Here is a 19,984-nt window from a genome sequence, read left to right as displayed (position 1 = left end):
ATCTTCCTGAGACTAGGCAGCAGAGGGCAGGCACAAAAGGGCACAACCTCTGACACTGGTAGTTTCTGCACTAGCTGAGTTCCTATTCCTGCAGTATAATGGTACACGTGACGCTCATGCACAGCAAACAAGTGCGGAAGCAAAGAATGGCACCAGCAGGTAATTCTCCTTCAGAAGGCTCACAGTGCAGCAGCAGTGTCATCTGTAGTCTATTGAACATGTAAATGGGCAATTAGAAGCAATCAATCTTGTTCAATATTTCTAGGAAAACAGCATATGCCTATTGTAGCCAAATCCAGCATTTGTTAAAGGCAACAGAGTGGTACATGCGAGTGGAGTCTCCAGCATATTTTTTACTGGTATATAAGCCACTATTGGCAATTTCTGGCTGCAGTAGCTTCCAGTAGAGTAGCCTGACTTCCAGACCAGAATGTGGTGTTTCGAGACCTTCAGTTCACCAAGAATTGTTCCTCTCATTGAGACTAACGTTCCCTGAGCCACCTTGCCAAAGCCATACTTTCCTACCTCCCAAGCCCATTCAGAGACCTAGAGGGTATGACTCTCCATCAACGCAGCTGATGCACACAAACTGACCCAAAGTAGGCCAGTTCTCCTCCTTTGGATTACTCCCTTCTCTAAGGAGTCTCATCTTTAGGCACAACAGTAATACTAAAACCCTTACTGTTCAAAGATGTAAGTTTTGTCAATGAGCTGTTCTTTAAAAAGCAACAAGTTGCAGTGTAGACACTGCTCATTTGTAATTTGGTATAGTTCCTCTGGTATGGTAAAAGGTATATCAATAGGCAATCAGCATCTCTGAAGTGCTTGCTGCAAAGCATATGAACAGCAAAGCAGTAAGTAAAAGACAAGTAGAATTATTTTCATCAGGACTAAACAATATCTTTTTAATCAGTATTGTTGTCAGAAATTTTTTTTTAAAATATCCAGTCTGAGACAGGCAAATAAAATTTTAAAAGATAACTGAATTTGCTCAAGCTTGGCAACATTACACGAAACTGAAAGGAGGGCAAGAAATATCAGGCTGTCATAAAAACAGTCCAGTGCTCTTAGCTCCATCTGTACACTGACCATAATAAACATTTGTTTTTATTTTGTATGCTTTCCATGAGTCTGGCTCTCACTTAATTCAAATGCAGTTGCCTTTGCACATGCTAGTGGCTTGTATCAGAATAGATTTATTGTCTGTTTATCTTTGCTCAATATTGAATATTTACGTCATCCTCTTGATGAGATTTTTCCAGTAGGCTGCAAACCAGATTCAGATAAGTGTGCAGCCACACAACTGTGGGATTCATGTGGGATAAGTCACTATTGTGCTGTATCTACAGTCTGCACCGGTTCGTGATGAGGAAATAACTCCTGAGCAGGTACTCTCTCCATGTCATGCAGTTCGAAATACGGTGAGCCACTAATGTGCTAGTCTGGGATATTATTTTGTTTCAGAGACATATTTTATATGGTTAGCACTGAAGATAATAGTTCTTATTCTGCACAGACTACCATGTTCTTTCTATAGTGAACCGCAATAGCACCAACAGCATTGAGGTTTTCATGGTGGCTGAAATGATGATTTAAAAAGCCATTCATTCCCAATAGCTGAAAGAGAAGCATAGCAGCGGGGATGAAACTCTCTCTTCAGGCACAGCTACGTGTACGAGTAAAGCTTGCTGCTTTCTGTGAAGTTATTCCAGGACTGTGAAGATGCAAAACAACGAAGCTGGGATTGTTACCTGCTTACTGCCTCCCTCCTCCACATTTGCCTTCATATTGGAGGTGGTGTTTGGAGGCTAACAAATATCCAAAAACCAGCCACAGTCCTAAATTCACTCCTGTGAGATTGGTGCATACACAGGAGCACCGGAGAGACACAGGGGACCTGCCTGGCTGCATATGTGCCTCTGTTCCACACCCAAACTACAGCTCAGGAGACTTGCTTGCCCTGCCAGGTGAGAGGCAAGGGGCTGCTCTCTGCAGGAGCAGCTCTTCACAGAATCACAGAATCACAGAATAACCAGGTTGGAAGAGACCCACCGGATCACCGAGTCCAACCGTTAAGGAAAGGCAATCCACTGTGTTACAGCATATTTTAGCAGGGCTGTCACATATTTACAATCCCTCCCTACTCCATGCAGAAGTAGATTCTTGGTTTTGGATGGATGTGTTTTGCTTTAAGGTAAAAATATTATTTTCTTAGAATCTTTTCTGTGCATGTCAGGGAATTTGTTTATCTTGTGGTTTGGATTTATAGTCCTAATCCTAAGCATTACACTCTGAGAAAGCGCATAAACATCGCATTACTCTTTATAAACAGTTATTTTTACTTGGCAAGGAAAAGAGATAGTTCTCACTGAAAAGGAAGAATATAAACCATGGGAAAATATGGAGATAGAGGTCAATCATCTCATCCATTCTTTGAATTCCTCTTGTATAAATATGGACTAATTTCTGATTGCTTTCAGGGGAATTGTACCAGGTTTGCAGCAGTAGCAACAATTTCTTAGACTTCTTAGTTTTTACTATGAATTTTGATGTGTAACTGCTTTGCTATATTACAGACTCAAAGGACTTTTGAACACTATTTATAAATGCTCTGAGGTCTCCCAAAAACAGAGCTTGAATATTTATCTCTGACTTTATAAATAGCAAGACTAGGAATATTTTAATGATCCACATCAGCATTAAGCAGCAAGAAGATGCCTGTTTGATGCATCTGCACCAACAGCATGAAATCTTGTTACCTAAGTATTCCTTATTGCTCAAAATCAGTTGACAATTTGGCCTGCCTCATTACTAACTTATATTAATATCTTAAAACAGCCACTTTACATTCATTTCAATAAACAAACCATTAAATACCACCCTCCCCATGCTCGCAGCTTCCTCTAGATCTATGGTTCATCCCTTTCCAACATGTATGGGTCCTGTAGTACAAGCTTGTATATTCAGAGATAATGAAGGCCACGTGCTATGCTGGTGGGTTGGTGTTTAGTAGAAGAGTGAAAGGTGTCTCCAAAAGAGTCTAAATAGGGATATCCTGCTATGCTTACTAGTGGCTCTGGCTTTGGGCAGCCTCCTGCTGCCACAGGCTGCTGGAGGTGCCTGCTGGTTCCTGCACAGGTCCCGTCCCTGCCATGGGGATTCACGGTCACCTGCCAGCTCCACCCTACTCTCTCCCCTATGCTTCACAAAGTACATGGTGGGTGGTTTGCAGCCCTCAGCTCTGAATGGAATTTGGTAGGAGCAGGAAGGCTGGGCCAGCCCCACACATGAGTCTTTTCTTCTTTAGAGGCAAAGTCAAGGTGAGTTCCCAGCCACATGGATATCAGGTACAAAATTCATTTTAGTGTCACCAACTCCCTTTCTCAGCAATTTTTCTTTTTAAAATACATTTAGTTGTTTTGAAAATATATAGGTGCCGCTACTAGTCAGCTAGAAAGCAAACATGGCCTGCCCCAGGGACCTGCACTCAAATTGCCACTCTCAGATTTGTCAATTGAACTTCCCTTCTGCCAGAATATTCCAGGGCTCAGTACACAGTACAAGCACAATGCAGACAGACAAGTTGTGAGTGTCATGCAATCATCTGATAGATATAATAACCTTAAAATATATCATTTTGCATTATCATGTATTGACTCTTCCTTTTCATTTTATTTTATCTTCCTGAGGGCTCCTAACCCTTCCAAATTCCTAAGCAAGCTTAAAAGGAAGCGGGTTGCCTCCTGGAGAAATGTCACATGCGAGAGGAAGACTTACATACATTTTATTACAAGTCAGAAACAGTAGGAAAACTCTCCCTGACCAGACTCAGAATCTGGTCACGAAGGGAGGCAAAGCAAAAGCCCAGACTTCACAGCTGGAGGTTTCTTGCCTGCTTGCAGTGGAGCAGAGCTGCTCAGGGTAGAGGAAAGGTCCCCAGTCCCAGAGGGTCCTCCAGGGCCTCAAATGGTAGCTGCCAGTTAGCTAGTTTTGAAACAAATACTTCAAACAGAGCTACATTTCCAGATTGTCCACTTGAGTTATGACCAACGCGTCACTCAGAGGAGAGGCCTGGTGGGAGAGCAGTGTGCGTGCAGGCATGGGTGTCTGTTAGCCACCAGACTTCTTTATAACTATGAGTTTTGTACAGAGTAAGACAACTAGGAGTTGCTCCCTAAAATTTTACCTTTCTATAAAATAAGTACAAGATGGCAATTATGAAGGACTAAACCCCCACTCCTCAAAGAGAAATTACTGGCTCCAAGGCCCACAGCTGTGAATCTCAAAAGGGTGAATGTCCCTCTTGGAGGCTAACAGTGCCTCTCTCAGATGCTTAAGTCTCTTTGACACTTCCCAAATTCTGAGCAGTTGGACCTGACTCCTTTCCTAGAAATAGCCTCTTGAATTGCTCAAGTGCTTTCTCGCTCAGCCTCATGGTTGTTTCTGCACCTTTTTTTTAGCTGACAAACTTTCTTCCCATAGTAAGGTGAACCTTACATTGCAACCTCCCAGGCGCTTTGTGAATGCAGCCTCAAGAAAAATAAAAGAATTGAGTTGTTTGCAATTTTCTGCGCTCTTGGTATTATGAAGCAACTAACCCACGTCTCGCAGCAGAATTTGCAAGTATTAACCTCCTTTGTTACACATGTTCCTGAGGTACCCAGCACAACTGGGCTTTAGCTGATGGTCACTATATTAATAGTCTTTTACGTTCAGCAATATCACTGTTTTAAAAGGCTATGTCGTCCCTTGTAGAGAAAAAAACTGATGCTCCTCATCTGTAGCTACAGTACAGCCAATAATAGGTGTTTACTTTAAACACCTTTTTAGTAGCAATATCTTGCAAATAGCTGTTAACTGATTAGTCTGTTAGATTAAACCTGTTTATTCAGTAGAGTAATCAGAACTAGGCTGGTAAATGCACAGCACGTCACACTGTACACAATACAGCTTTTCAAGGAACTCTAACATGCTGCTGTAACCCACCTATACTTAACGTATTTTGCCATGTTTTAGAAGCTTACAGAAGACACACTACATGGCAGTTTTTGTTCTCCTCCTAAATAATCTTGTGCTGCACAAAATGTAACCACAATATCTAATAAAAAAATTAAATGTATTTCAAATGAGCTCAATTTACCTATAAATAAGGGCCATTAAACACATATGAGTGTCACAACCATGATTCTGTTCTTAAGTGGTGACAAATTAAACAGTTTGAGCTACTACTCACATTCACAGTTTCTCCTCACATAAGGAGACAAGAACAACATTCATTGCACCCAACACCCTCCAGCAATGTGTTAGGGGTTTCTGGCTGTGGATTAAGTGTCTGTCCTCTCAAAATTTGTGTCACCTAGAACTGTTATGATGGCGAAGGGGCTCAGCTCTCTTTTGAGAAGGACTTTAAAAGGAAGGAGTGACACTCAATCAGCAGACTTCTACACAGCCTGAAGGAACAAAGGTAGGAAGGCAGGTTTTTAAAAGTATGCTTCTTATTTCCATTTTATTGAATTTTAAACTTCATGAAGAGAATGACCAAAAGGAAGGAAAAAAGACATGAAATGATAGTTAGAGTGTGGTGAAAAAGAGTAGAACTATCGTTAAACATTAGCAGGCAGAATAAAAAAGTAAGCAAAAGGCATCCCCTAGGATTCCATGTGTACTATACTCCTGAGAGCACCTCTAGGTGTACCCTGTTTCTGGTGCCTGGAACTACTTCAAAATCCCTCTATACAACACAGGGTATTAGTGATAGCTGCCAGAGTTTTGTAAACTACAGATTATTTTCTATACTGAGCTTCCATTTAGTTTCTAATGGCATGTTGTGCTTATAATATCATTTATCTTGATATGGGAAAAATTATTTTTCTGTTGTGTTTTATCCAGAATAACCAAAGTCAGGAAAGTCCCAAAGCAACTCGGATATATTAGTACTAGCTGAATTGCCATGTCAATATTTTTCAGACTTAAACAACCATGTTATACCATAACAGTAAAGCTAGTGAATTGCACATGCTAGCGTTCTCTATTTTTCTGTTAATTAAAGAAAAACTAGATCTTTCAACAATGAATATTGCTTGCAGAGTGCTTAAGTACTTCCTTTAAATGCTTTCATAAAAAAGAGAGACTTGCTAAAGGGACATGCTACTGCATACACAAGAGAAGGACGGCAATATTTGCATCCTCAGTTGCAGATTAAACCAATGTTCAGATAATGTTTCTCCCCACATTTGTGCCTTGGCTAAAACACCTATTAACTTAATAAATACATATAACAATGCTGAACTACTAGGACTGAAGTAAACTAGAGCACAATAGAAAAGATATTTTCTTGTACAGGTTAGTTAGGCTGTTCCATTATATTTTGGCAGGAAAAGAGCAGAAACAGTTTTTTCTCCTCTTGGACCTTTTCCTTACATGTCACTTTGAAGCTAGAATCTACAAGAATTTTGCAGTAGGACTTGATTTGGTGGGGCAGCGCCATCTGCCTAAAAAACAAGGGCTCATGTAAACCTTTTGGTTTTGTCACGTTGCACAGCAGGTTCAGTTATGGCTATAAGGACAGGACTGAAGGAGGAGCTGAATGTGGGCTCACAATCAATTTTGATGAAGAAGGCTAGGACTGTCTAAACAGAAAATTAAGGAAAAGGCTTCCCATCTACCCAATACACAAAACATGCCCAGTGCAGGCATCTGGGAGCCACTGCTGTTCTGGTGTTTGGACGTCCCATTCTACAATTTATTTCATCAAATGAGATTTCCATTTCAAGGAAATTCTAATAGTAAAAGTGTCGTTCTATTTGAAACGTAATTATAAAACAGTTTCATCTTTCATACATAATCAAATGTGAATTTCCTATATATCCAAATAAATGAAGGTGTTCACAATTGCTCTTTTTTTCCCCTTCCTGCAGCTATCCCCATGCAGAAGAGAAAAATCCAGTTTTAAATGTACCTCAGCATTCAGAAAAATAGTACCTGTGCTGCATATCTTCGTGGATTTGAGATCTAAGTAAAGATGCAACTGTGCTGTGATTCTGTAAATGGCTCTTGCATAAGGAGCAGCTGGTCAAATAGTATCCGTGTTTCCATGTATGTCTTCATGGTTTGCATTATTCTGGCCACAGTGATTGGAAATTTGACGGTTATCATCTCAATATCACATTTCAAGCAGCTTCATACACCTACCAATTTCCTGATACTTTCTATGGCTACAGTAGACTTTCTGCTGGGACTCCTCATCATGCCTTGCAGCATGGTACGCTCTGTTGAGCATTGCTGGTATTTTGGGGAGCTCTTCTGCAAGATACACACAAGCACAGACATTATGCTGAGCACAGCTTCCATCTTCCATCTTTCCTTCATATCCATCGACCGTTACTATGCTGTGTGTGACCCTCTAAGATACAGATCAAAGATAAATACTTTTGTTATCCTGGTCATGATATTTGTAAGTTGGATGGTCCCTGCTGCTTTTGCTTTTGGGATGATCTTTCTAGACCTAAATTTGAAAGGGGCAGAAGAGATTTATAATCATGTCCATTGTGAAGGAGGATGCTTTGTCATTTTTAGTGAAACTTCAGGTGTTGTGGCCTCCATAGTGTCTTTTTACATCCCTGGATTTGTTATGCTGTGCATCTATAGGAAAATATACTCTATAGCCAAGAGGCAAGCAAGATCCATTGATGCAATCAGCCAGAAAAAGATGGAATTTGAAATGAAGCACCACATATCATTTTGCAGAGAAAGGAAAGCTGCAAAGACATTGGGCATAATAATGGGAGTGTTCCTCATCTGTTGGAGTCCATTCTTCTTCTTTACAGCAACCAATCCATTTATGAATTATGTGATACCTCCTATTCTCATCGATGTTTTGGTTTGGCTTGGTTATTTAAATTCTACATTTAACCCAATTGTTTATGCATTTTCTTACATGTGGTTTCGCAAGGCATTAAAGATCATTCTATCTGGAAATGTTTTCCAACAAGACTCTTCCGGGACTCATCTGGATTTAGAGTAACATGCTTAAAATGGTTGGATAAATGGCTTTGAATTTTTGTCTGGAGGGTGGACTACAAGATATAAGAGCTGAAAATGAAGGAAACACCTATTTGTTTGCTCATTTACCAAATCTGGTTCAAACAGATAAGCAACCATTGCACTTTAAGTCTTCTCTCATTCCAGACTGGGAATTGCATGTGGTGTTGCATTTATAGCTATTTACATGCAGTGCACAGGAAAGCAAGACTTAAGTTTAGAAGAACTTAGAGCAGTTTATATCCCTGCTCTTAATCATCAAGAAATTATTCCAGTACAACAGGTTATTTCTTGAACAAGGGGCATTCATATTACAACATTTCAGTTTATTTATTGTCCTTTAGAAAGAGCAGAAAAGCCTTTCCTTTTGAGTTTCTAGACACCTTTGAGTAATAATCCAAAGCTTTTAAGTTTTGTCCATACCCTTCAATATGCATAGAGTTCAACACAGGTTCACAACCAGCCATACCAGTATACTCCATGGAGGGAAGATGAGACAGAGAAAAGCCCTGCTGTTCCCTGCTGTTCCATTCAAGTAGTACTTGTCACTTATGAGTTTATCACTTAAAGGCTTTGCTGCTTACTGAGATCAAAAGCATGTTTAACTAGATCACAGACAAGAAAAAAATGAATTAAAAGCAAAAGCTAAAAGAAATATTGAACCTGAAAATGCCAGAAAATTATGCTTGTCTGATGAATGTTTCAATGTTAAATATTTGCCAATTTGCATTTTATGTAACTTTCTTTTTATCTTGGACATATTGTTATTTTGTCTGATGGCAGTGCTCTGCTAGCTGATGAGAAAAGTATATGAGAATTGTGATTGACCGGAATAGAGGGTGAACAGGACAGGGTGGATGTGGAAGCAGCAAAAGTGGCAGGAAAAGGTCTATAGGAATGGCTTGGAGTGATGATGCCTGGGTGAGCAGTTTGTCACGGTTACATCTGTGGGCCCAGATTGGACCACAAAGGACAGGTGAGATAGTAAAAAACTAGCACATGGTCACCAGCTGAAGAAGACTGTCATTTTTGTAATCTATGACCTGATTTTTCTAAAGTTAACGTAGCATAAAAGAGAAGGAAATAATACCTCTGGCCTGATCCTGTGACATTTGGTTGGAACATGAAGTACTAGTCCTGGTAACGGGCTGGAAAGGATTAACACCCGAGAAGAGACTATGGAGAGAAACTGATGACTCTATACTGAAATAAAAGATTTTCTCAGCAGTAAATTATGTCCTCCATTCATGTTGCTTGTAGAAAAGTCCATTGTATGTGCATTTTTCTTTCTTTTCTGTGCTTTGTAGAGCATTTCAGCAGAGCAAAATATCAGGATCTGAGATTGTGTCTTTCACTGTTTTATTGTCAGCTTGTAAGTTTGCACTCTCCAAAACGACATAAAAAGGAACAATTGAAAATACACCACATCAACACTTGTGCTGTGGAAGAGAATTCTTATTAGTGACAATATCATAGAATAATAGAATCATAGAATGGCTTGGATAGGAAGGGACCTTGAAGATCATCTAATTCCAACCGCCCTGCCATGAGAAGGGACATTCCACTAGACCAGGCTGCTCAAGGCCCCATCCAACCTGGCCTTGAACACTTCTAGGGATGAGGCATCCACAACTTCCCTGGGAAAACTGTGCCAGTGCCTCACCACCCCCATTGTCAAGAATTTCTTCCTTATGTCTAGTCTAAATCTGCCCCTCTCCAGTTTATACCCATTGGCCCTAGTCCTATCACTACAAGCCTTTGTAAAAAGTCCCTCCCCAGCTTTCTTGTAACCCCTTCAGGTACTGTAAGTTTGCTATAATGTCTCCTGTGAGCCTTCTCTTCTCCAGGCTGAACGAGCCCAACTCTCTCAATCTGTCCTCATATGGGAGGTGCTCCAGCCCTCTGATCATTTTACAGCCCTCCTCTGGACCTTTTCCAATGGCTCCATAACCTTCTTACGTTGAGAATTCCAGAACTGGACACAGTACTCCAGGTGGGGTCTCACAAGAGGGGAATAGAGGGGCAGAATCCCCTGCCTTTACCTGCTGGCCACACTTGTTTTGATGCAGCCCAGGATACAGTTGGCCTTCTGGGCTGCAAAAGCACATTGTCAGCTCATGTCAAGCTTCTCATCAATCATCACCCTTAAGTGCTTTTCTGCAGGGCAGCTCTCAATCTCATCATCCCCCACCCTGTATTGAAACTGGGGGTTGCCCCAACTAGGGGCATTTGTTCCGTGATCTTCCCAGGCACGGAGGTGAGGCTGATAGGTCAGGGTCGTTTTTTCTACCCTTTTTAAAAAAAAGGAGACAACGTTCCCCTTCTTCCAATCACAATATGAGTACTTTAATACTTTGTTTCACAGAAATAAAGTAAGTTAAAATTAACAGAAACTATCTTTCTGATAAATTAATAAGTAATTCTCTTCTTCCTTCATTTCCAGGGTGGCTGGCCTGATATAGTTAATTTTCTCATGCTCAGTGTTATCTTCTGAAAAGAACTGTGTGGTCCACTGGACATCTTGATTTCTCTTGAAACAGCAGTATCACAAGTGCTGCCAAGTGATACCTCCTTCCTTCTGGTGATGTTATAGGTTGAAGGAAAGTGATCTTTCCCTATGAGGAATGTTGCTTATCTGAGGCTTTTGAAGTATGTTTAGTAAGCTCAGTATACATTCCTCTCAGGAAGTCAAAGGAGAAGTTGTTTCTCTCCTCTCGTCCACTGTCTGTCTCTTTGCAAATCAGAAAACATTACTTTGTTTCCAGAGAATTTCAGCCATACTAGAGTTCACAGTTTGTCAGTCTCTTCTCATAACTTGTTCTGGCATCTTTCTGGCATTATTTTCTGGTTGCGGGAACTGTTTCCAAATGAATATGATCCCAGCTTGACTGCAGAGCACACAGCTCTGCTGTCTGTATGTAGACCTTAGTGCAAAGCTAATCCACTTAAAACCATAAAAACAAACACAGACCCCTGAAGGTTTATAGTCACATAATGTAAATTTAGACATCTGGAAATTAGGCGCTAAGTCTGCTCTAGTCATTAGGAGCTCTCTTCATAATCACTGTAGAAAAAATAGCCACCTTCACAAGGTGTTTTATCTCACTAGCTTATCCATTTTAGGCAAGATTAGTTGTTCCTGCAGATGTTCTTTCTTCTACTAGTAGGAGAGATATTCCAATCACTAGAATAGGTATTTTCATGATTTTAGATATAACTTTTAGGTAGCTGAGGAGACAATCACTCAGCATTAGTGATTTCTCAGTGTGAAGGGGATGTACAAATGTGATATATTAATGAGGCTGCAGGGACTCTATTTGAACCCAAGACTTTGATAAATGAGGAGAACATAAGAAAAATTCTTCACACTGTTTTCTGGTCAGATTATGAGTTAGGTCTGGTGAAGCAGAATGTACCTTACTGCAATCTCAGCGTTTCATCACGTAAATGAAGTGCAAATTCCTTATCAAAACATTTCATTAGTGACTTCCTTAAACATTTCCCAAATGATTACATTTTAAAAAAAAATGAGTGGATGACATCATATGTTTTAAATTCCCTGAAAACTTGTGCAAAGCAATTACTCCAACAGAATGAAAGGATATTTCACTAGTAAACCTATGTCTGTTCATTTTGCCACCAGTGAGTCTAATTTGCAGTGTCACTGTTCTCTCGTGCTTTGTACAACTCTGGCATGTTCAAAACTTGTGGACTGCTGCCTGTCCCCTCTGCCTTAGTGCCTGTAGCTCCTGTTTTGATAGTCATAACATGGTGCTGTAGCGTCATACATGGTGGTCCCATTTGTGGCCAGATGTTGTGGTCTGCTCCTCAGTCACCACATGCAGCAGAATAGGGGAAGAGGAGGAGCACTTACTGTCCAGGCAGGACCCTCCTCACAAAGGAAGCTTCACTCCAAAATGGAGTACTTTAAACAGCTGGATTAAAAAAAAAAAACATAATTGCTGTGAAAAATTGAACTCTCAAACTGTGTAAATATTGAAAATACATGGCTTCCCTTAAATCATTAACTCATTTAGGCTGGGCACACTGTGCATTCTCTGTCCTCTACAAGGCATTAATATCCATTCAACAAGGAAGAAAATACTAGATATAGTCAAACATAAGATACTTAATGTTCTACAAAAGCTTTATAGTTCTGTAGTTTTTCTGATCATCCTAGTTATCTAAAACACTGCTTCTAAACTACTGCATCTAAAGACATATTTCAGAAAAAGTCTATGCCTATGTATAGGCACTTTTTGACTAGTCTGCTTCCATTAGACGTAGCCTAAATTTTATAAACTTCTGTGATGAAATGACTGGCTGGGTAGATGAAGGGAAAGTGGCAGATATTGTCTAATTGGACTTCAGCAGTGCTTTTGACACTGTTTCCCGTAAGGTCTTTATAGAGAAGGTAATGAAGTATTGTCTGGATGAGCAGATAGTGAAATGGATTGAAAACTAGCTGAACAGCCAGGCCCAGAGAGCCATGATCATTGGCACAAAGTTTAGTTGTAGGCCAGCAACTAGTGGTGTATCACAGGGGTTAATACTGCACCCAATCCTGTTCAACAACTTCACTAATGATCTGGATAATGAGGCAGAGTGTAGCCTTCCAACCTCAACCATTCTATGATTCTATGAAATTTAATTCCCATAATATTTACTGAGACTTGTGTAATGACCTATAATCTTGCATAACTAGATTTTTTCAACTAAATTGAATTTCCTACTTTGCACATTTTTTAATAAGATCTTTCCACATTCATACTGTCACTTTAAATCCAAACAACTGCACAGGAAATGGAAAATGTTTCCATTTGATGACTATGCTATAGCCTTTGTAAAAGAAATTAATTTCCTAGGAGACTGGTTCCACATGTAACTTAGGCAGTGAGAACTCCTCAAGCCACTCCTAGATGTCTGGGCTTCTTATTTCCTGTAGGTATAAGAAAAGTCAATCTAACTTCAATGCTGAGCACTCAACATACTGACTGAAAGATATCTGTCAGTAAGAAAGATCACTGAAAACAGAGTGCATCCTATGTTGTTTGGGCTTTCTCAGTTACCAAGAGGAGAAAACAATTCTTTGAGAAAAAATTGATCTTGTCTTTTGCTTTCTGTTGCTGTGATTACTCCTATATTGAAGTCAGCCCAGAGGAATAAGAGTGATTAGTAATAAGTAATGAAATAGGTCTGTATGATCAATAATTAAGAAAAACATGGAAATTATGAAGTACCACATGAAGGAAGTTCATAGGCTGTAATAAAATGAAGCTGTTTTTCCAGTGAAAATAATGTCTACAACAATTTTCTCCCCACACTGCCCTTGCAGTACAGCAGTGCCTCATATGACTAATTCTGAAAGACAATTTCTAAGGTCCTTTCTTTATTCTTGCTTCAAATGAGTTAAACATTTTCTTTTATAAAGGTTTTCATTCCTCTACAATTGGTAGCAGTTTTTAGACATTTCATTTCTGAAAGGTGAGGAGTGAAACAGTTCCACCATCACGGTCCTCTGTCTCATGCTGAAGGGTGACCAATGGCAAGGTGTATGGGACATTGCTTTCTGACGGTAATACTTTTTGAAGTGTAGCCTCTATCCACAGATTTATTTATTTTTAAAATCTATTTTAATTGTGTCTGCATGGATTTCTGCATGGATTTAAGTTATAGTAACATTTAATAATGGATCATTGTTGTGAAGCTTGATGTTCTAAACTGCCTTGGGTATTTATATTCATTCTGCAATCCACTAATATATACTTTTTCTATCCATGACTTCAGAAAAAAATGTAAATATATCTTAAAAGGCAAAATATTTAACCCATATTTTCACACAGTAAAACTTTAATCTGAAGATCAGTTAGTAATAGATTCTGCAACTGACAGTAGCTCCAGAAATGAAGAAGAAACAGCGGATTACTGGATATTCATACTTCAGTAAAAGCCTGAAATGTGCAATATAAATTTTATGAGTCAGTCCTGTAGAATTATCTCATCAAATATTTCTTTAATAAAACAAGACTCATTTTATATGATGGTTATTTACCAATTGTGTTCACTTTTAATGCCTTGATAGTGTTTCAGAAGTTTAAGTCTTTCTAGAACTTCTTAATACATAAGGTATTTTTAAATTTCTGAATGTATTTACATACAGTCTGTAAACTCGATATTTCACCTAATCCTGTATGCATGTGGCCAATCTTTCTTGAGGTTCGCCATCAATATTCTCCTGAACTGAGCACATCCCAGGCCAATATGGTGACAGTCTTTTGTGCCTGGGGTATTAGCAGACATATATAGTCTGCTGTTATTTCCAAGCAAATAGAATTTTGAGTCTAATTTTGGCCTGAGGTTGGTCTTTCCTACTGAAAACAGCAGAATTGGGTTTTCAACCTTTATCCTTTATGTGCTTGGGAGGAGTACTGGAGAACAAGAGTATTGCTCATGCTCAGGTATGTGCTTATCCTTAGTTTAGACATGAGGCTCCAGAAGTTATATAATTTTCTTGCTGACAGCCCACTTCATTTTCACCCCATCACACTTACTCAGTGAACTGTAGCCTCTAATTGAGGTCCTTGCTATGCTGAGCTCCCTCTGATATCAGTAAGAGTCACTGCCAGAACCGATATTATTTACATGCTTAAAGTAAGGTGGGCTTAGTTATTATTACCACATGCAGCTACTGCAGTATTTTTACTGTGAATTGTGTCTCTGATACATCTGGAGCAGGAAACAGAGCAGGGCTGGATGCAATAGGGACTTTAAGGACCTAGAATTTGAATAATACATTGTCCCATATAATTGTTCAACACACATACAGGGAAGACCCTGAATTAAACATAAGGGCAGTGGAAGTGGTGGTCAGGGAGGACAAGAAAACTGAGCAGCAGGTTGCTCACATCCAGCAGCCCAGTTCTAGAGAGCTGCATCTCTTCGAGACAGCTTAGCCCTGACTTTAGAACCCTGTGCTAACTCCTTGGGTTTGTCTAGACTAATCTTAATCTTGTTTTGCTCCCACAGGGCTTTCCTGGGGGCCAGATCTCTGGAAGTTCTGGTGAAGCAGAGGGCAACTCTTGCGCACATTTCACATAACACCATACTGGCTCAGGTAACATCTGGGATGCCATCACAAATTTTCTTCTCCTTTCAGAGCTGATACACATGAAATACACAATGTTTGGGAGCAATACCGAGAGCCCGCAGTGTTCTGGTGCTGGCAGTGACAGGGAAACTCCATTCCAGGTGATAAGGGATGCAGCAGAGACGGTGTTGCAGCCACTTGTACCAGGTCGTGTCTGCATGTGGCTCATTGTGGCTTCTTCAGAGAAACTTACATGCCATGAGATCTGTCACTGTGTTAAAACTAGTCCATGAGGGGTTTTTACTCAAGCCTAACAAAAGTTAAGTGACCCTGACATCCTTCCAGCAGTGAAACCACAAGCCAGGTGATGGGCTACAAGATAAATATAATATCAGATTAGGTGGCAGCTACAGATCTTTGTAAAGTGTCTTCACAATGTTTGCAGCCAGCAGCGTCTGTCACTGTACTCAACTCTTCTGTAGTGTACATTTTAATCCCACCTGTTAGTTACACAAGAATGTCTTAAGTCGATGTTAGATCATTAATTAAGTCTCTAAATCCACATTTAGGCACTTTGGAAAATTCTTCTATGTATTAAATGTCTAGCTGGTGACACATGATGCAACTGGAGATATTTTAACTAATGATTAAATTACTTAATTAACTTATAGCTTAAATCATTCAGAGTCAGCCCAATGCATTACATCTCCTACAAAGACAATATTTCTTCCAGACTACAAATTTTCAGGGAAGAATTTTGAGCTATCTGTGAGGCTTCAGTGTGTCATGTCCTCGTGTATGTTCAGTGTGTGCCCTTGAGTGTTAAGGGGGTATCTACTTACTTATGTCTTGTAGCCTGCAGCTAGATTTTCTTCAGTTGTTCTGGCCAAGGGGTATTGCAGATCTGTCAGATGGTGGAATTTGGTTCCTGAAAGACTTTGTGACATGCCATGCTTTTCCATCTGCTGTTAAACTTGACACTGGTACTGAACTTGTTGCTGTACAAAGTGCTGCTTTGAACAAAACCTAGATCATCAGAGCAGCAGGGATTTACTTTGTGGGCCGCACCTGCTGGTGCACAGGTGTGTCTGTGCTTTTTGCTGTAACATATTTAGCACATTCAAGTTCAGTGGGACACAGCATTTATGTTCAGATGTGAGCACTGCAGATCTCTTCATTTCTTCCTCTCCACAAATATCATGATAAGCATTTTTGTGTTATTTTTTTCTGAAACGCATTCTCACTCGTTAACCTATTTTTCCAATCTACACAATTTTAAGATGAATTCTGGTCTATATCAAATCTAGGCCATGTTCTTCTCCTCAGGGCAGCAGCTAAGAATGGTTAAGACTTCTTCTATCTTTTTCACTGTGAATGATTCCAGGAAGAGCTAACATTTCCCTCAGAGGATGGATTTTGAATCCTAAATTCAGGAAGGAGTTCAAGCTCCCACATCCAGGTGACACCTCAGTCTGATAGTACCCCTGCGGTCCTCTTCCTTTCTGGGACATCCCAGTTAAACTACGCAAGGTAGCAAGACATGCTTAAGAACATTCCAGCCAAGTAATCCACACTCAGCATTCCTCTTGCAATGCTTCTAACAGCAACATTCAGAGCTGTCATCGGAGATACTGATCTTTACTCAAACAATCACTATATTTTGATTCTTAAACGTTTTGTAATTCAGCATCTCACAGGTATCATCACCTGCAGTGCCTGCCTGTGGTCAGAATAGTTACATGCGCTATTGTAGTTTGGGGTTTTTTTGATCTTTCCTGCCACAACCTAATCTATGAGAAAGGATTTCCTACCCCCTTGTGGAGTGCACAGGCAAAGGCAGCTTTAAAGAAAGAAGTCAACATTTATTATTAAAACAGGGATAAAAATACAACCCTCAAACTTAAATCTTTGGGTTGCAAAAACACAAGCTGAGAACTTTTTGGGAAATAGATTGATTTATTTTTGCAAGCTCCATGCTTATTTTTATTCTTTACTCTAATACTGCGGAGTACTTAACATATAATTCACATGAAGTAACAGATATAACTATGGTTCTGAAGGCTGATGTCTTCTGGAGGTGAAGAAAGTGAGCAATAACATAAAACATCCAAATGACAATTCTCTAGTGACAGTGGAATTGCATTTCCAAAATAAGTTCTTCAAGATTTAAATTAAAAATTTGATTTACAGATATTAAATTTTCTATTCAAAATGGAAATATGCCAAAGATGTCAGAGAAGTTCAAGTAAATTAATGCTCAATAATCAGCATCCAATTTTAAGTTATAATTTTTTTTTGCAAAAAAAACCCCACAACATTTTAATCAGTTTTAGTGAAAATTAAGTAAATTATAATCACTCTTCCAAGAAACTTCTGACAAAAGGACATATACAACTGCAACATATGAAAGTAATTTATTTATTCTTCCATTTAGGTAACCTAATCAAATCACCTTCCCATTGGATTGGTTGCATGTCACTCTTCAAAACTCCAGTAATAAAGCATCCATGAAGCTTAACAGAGAAAACTGACATAGAAAAGGATGAAGAGAGAGATGAGTCTCAGCTATATATGAAACAAGAACATTCCAGTTTTCTTGTAAGAAAGGAGGAGTGTTTTCAGTTGTATTTTTAATTACACATTTCTATTTACATCAAAATTCAGGGTGGAAAATCTAAAGCAGCCAAGATTTTACTAGGAGAAAGGATAGTTAAACACAAAAAAAAATCAATCTGATAGTGTTCTGGGGTGCAGACAGGAGCAAGATGCAAAGGCAGGGTCAGGGTGCCTTCTGAGGTAAGAAAAGGGAGTATAATAGGCATATGTTTAACTCTGATAGGCAGCAGCCTTCTCTTGCTCCATGTCTGCAAGCAGAGGCTGCAGCTACAGCAGACTGCAGCTGAGGCCATCTGGAAGTGGGGCAGCCGGCCTGTGCCACCAGCCCATATCAGCATTTTCATACTGGGCAGCTAGGGACGTCTGAGCTCCATCCTGCCCTTGGGATCCTGCCCTCAGACACTTCAATTTCAGAGACCACCAATGTCGGAGTGATGGACGATACTTCTGAAGATACAGAGGAATGTTCCAAATAAATCAGGAAAGGCAAGATTTGACCCAAAGAAGGTATCGTGTGCTCAAGAATATTTTTTTTCCCAGAACTTTCCCCTACAGATATTGTTCTTTGGTGTCTAGGCAATTTTCTTAATCTGGTTTTCTTCCCCAGGACTGATTGCATTACAGTATTTTGGCAAATACATCATGCTGCCAAATCATTACTTCATCCAGCCTCTGGAGCTTGCAGCTGTAGTATTGCTTTGACTTTGTTGAGATTTTAGGGCCTAAAATTGCAAGGCGTGCGCTTTGCCCCTGTGCTATGCACGTTGGTGGAACCATCCTGCCCCAAACCCACACGGAAATACGTCTGTGACTGCTTCCATCCATCATCTCCAGTGATCCACTCTCCCATCAAGTTTCCATTCTGCTCCCTGGTCAAAACTGTCTTTTCCTCAGTATCACATTATGCCTCACAGCATAGTCAGCTCCATTAAATCATGCTGGTACCCTGGGGCTCTTTCCTGAAAAATCTACACATCTTGTGACACAGTTGTGTGTAGCACCTTTCCTTTTTACCCAATTTCTTTCTCTTGACTGTAATTATACAGTCATTATATCACCAAAATGATCAACCCTATGACAGAAGTAATTTTTTAGATAACTAGTCAATTTTATTCTTGTTCACCTTTAGCATGGTTTTCTCAGGGTTAAATACTGACATTATTGGAGAATACATGGTGCCTATTCCTGCAGCAGTTTCCATGTTTCTCTCATGCTTAACAACTGCTAAGGAGGCCTGGCTTCTCCTTTTGCTTTCTCTTTTCTGGGCATAGTGATGGTAGAGATTTAAGTCCACGTATTTTCTATAGCAAGAAAACTATTCAGAAAAATTACTATTTATACTATTAATTTTTGTTCAAAAAAAATTTTGAAATTGTCATTGCAGGTGTGATATTCAGACTCTTCTATTTTTGATGTACTCTATTGCCTTCCTGTAAAAATTTGGTTAATTAGTCACATTCCTTAAAAATTAATTAGCAACTCCTGAAATTACTTTCAGAAAACTTTGCAAATATTTATATGTGTTCTTTTACCTTTACAGTATTTGCCAAATACCAGAATAGGTAACTCATGAGTGGACTTAAACTCAGCAAGACAATACAATACCCTAGGAAATGTTGAGGCCAGATACTAGGAAGTGACCCAGCACACTGATAACTCAGCACACTGATAATACAGGCTGCATTATCCAGATTTTCTGCCGTACCCATAGAAACACAAGCTATGTAGTCACAGCAGTGAAGAGCCATTGTGCTCAAGCATGAACTCTCAAGTTTTAGTTGCATGAGGTAAATACTTAGATATCATTGTCTGAAAATAAACACTCTAGTCATCTTGAACTGTTACGGGAAGTTTCCAAATTAACAAGGGGAAAAGAATGGAGGCAAACCACATTTTTGGAGCTGAAAACACTCCATTTTCTTTATCTACTCACAGGACTTCAAACACAGCCTTACAAGTGCTTGTAAGCCAAAATCAGCCTGCTTCTCTAAATGTAATTTTTCATTCTGTAACTGAAAAATATTTTAAATATGGGTTGATTTAGGATATAATGATCTAGCTTCTGAACAACTCCCTCTCTTTTCATGCACTGTCCTACATGGCTTATGGAAATAAGTTATCATCAATACAGAGGTCTGTGAAGATGGGTACACTTCCTCAGAGGAAGTAAAAGTTAGATTTTTTAAAAGTTATTAAAAAGTCAAATATAACTTTAAAATCAATACAAAATCCATGTTTGTC

General features: G+C 39.5%; 1 protein-coding gene across 1 annotated transcript; it reads left to right on the top strand.

Annotated features, from left to right (window-relative positions):
- Positions 1–1,317: 1,317 nt before the first annotated feature.
- TAAR1 (trace amine associated receptor 1) lies at positions 1,318–8,262 on the top strand. The gene is made up of 2 exons (XM_069851929.1): positions 1,318–1,388; positions 6,918–8,262. Exon 2 carries the CDS (start codon positions 7,022–7,024, stop codon positions 8,021–8,023), a length of 1,002 nt encoding a protein of 333 aa, XP_069708030.1. The 5' UTR covers positions 1,318–1,388; positions 6,918–7,021; the 3' UTR covers positions 8,024–8,262.
- Positions 8,263–19,984: the final 11,722 nt, after the last annotated feature.

The sequence above is a fragment of the Phaenicophaeus curvirostris genome, chromosome 2 (genome assembly GCF_032191515.1).
Source record: "Phaenicophaeus curvirostris isolate KB17595 chromosome 2, BPBGC_Pcur_1.0, whole genome shotgun sequence".
NCBI lineage: Eukaryota > Metazoa > Chordata > Aves > Cuculiformes > Cuculidae > Phaenicophaeus > Phaenicophaeus curvirostris.
The sequence above is the reverse complement of the archived record's forward strand: the minus strand, read 5'-3'. Positions and strand labels throughout refer to the sequence as shown.

Bases quoted from the DNA above. Each gene is read 5' to 3' on its own strand.
- TAAR1 (XM_069851929.1), top strand. From the start codon at position 7,022: ATGCAACTGTGCTGTGATTCTGTAAATGGCTCTTGCATAAGGAGCAGC.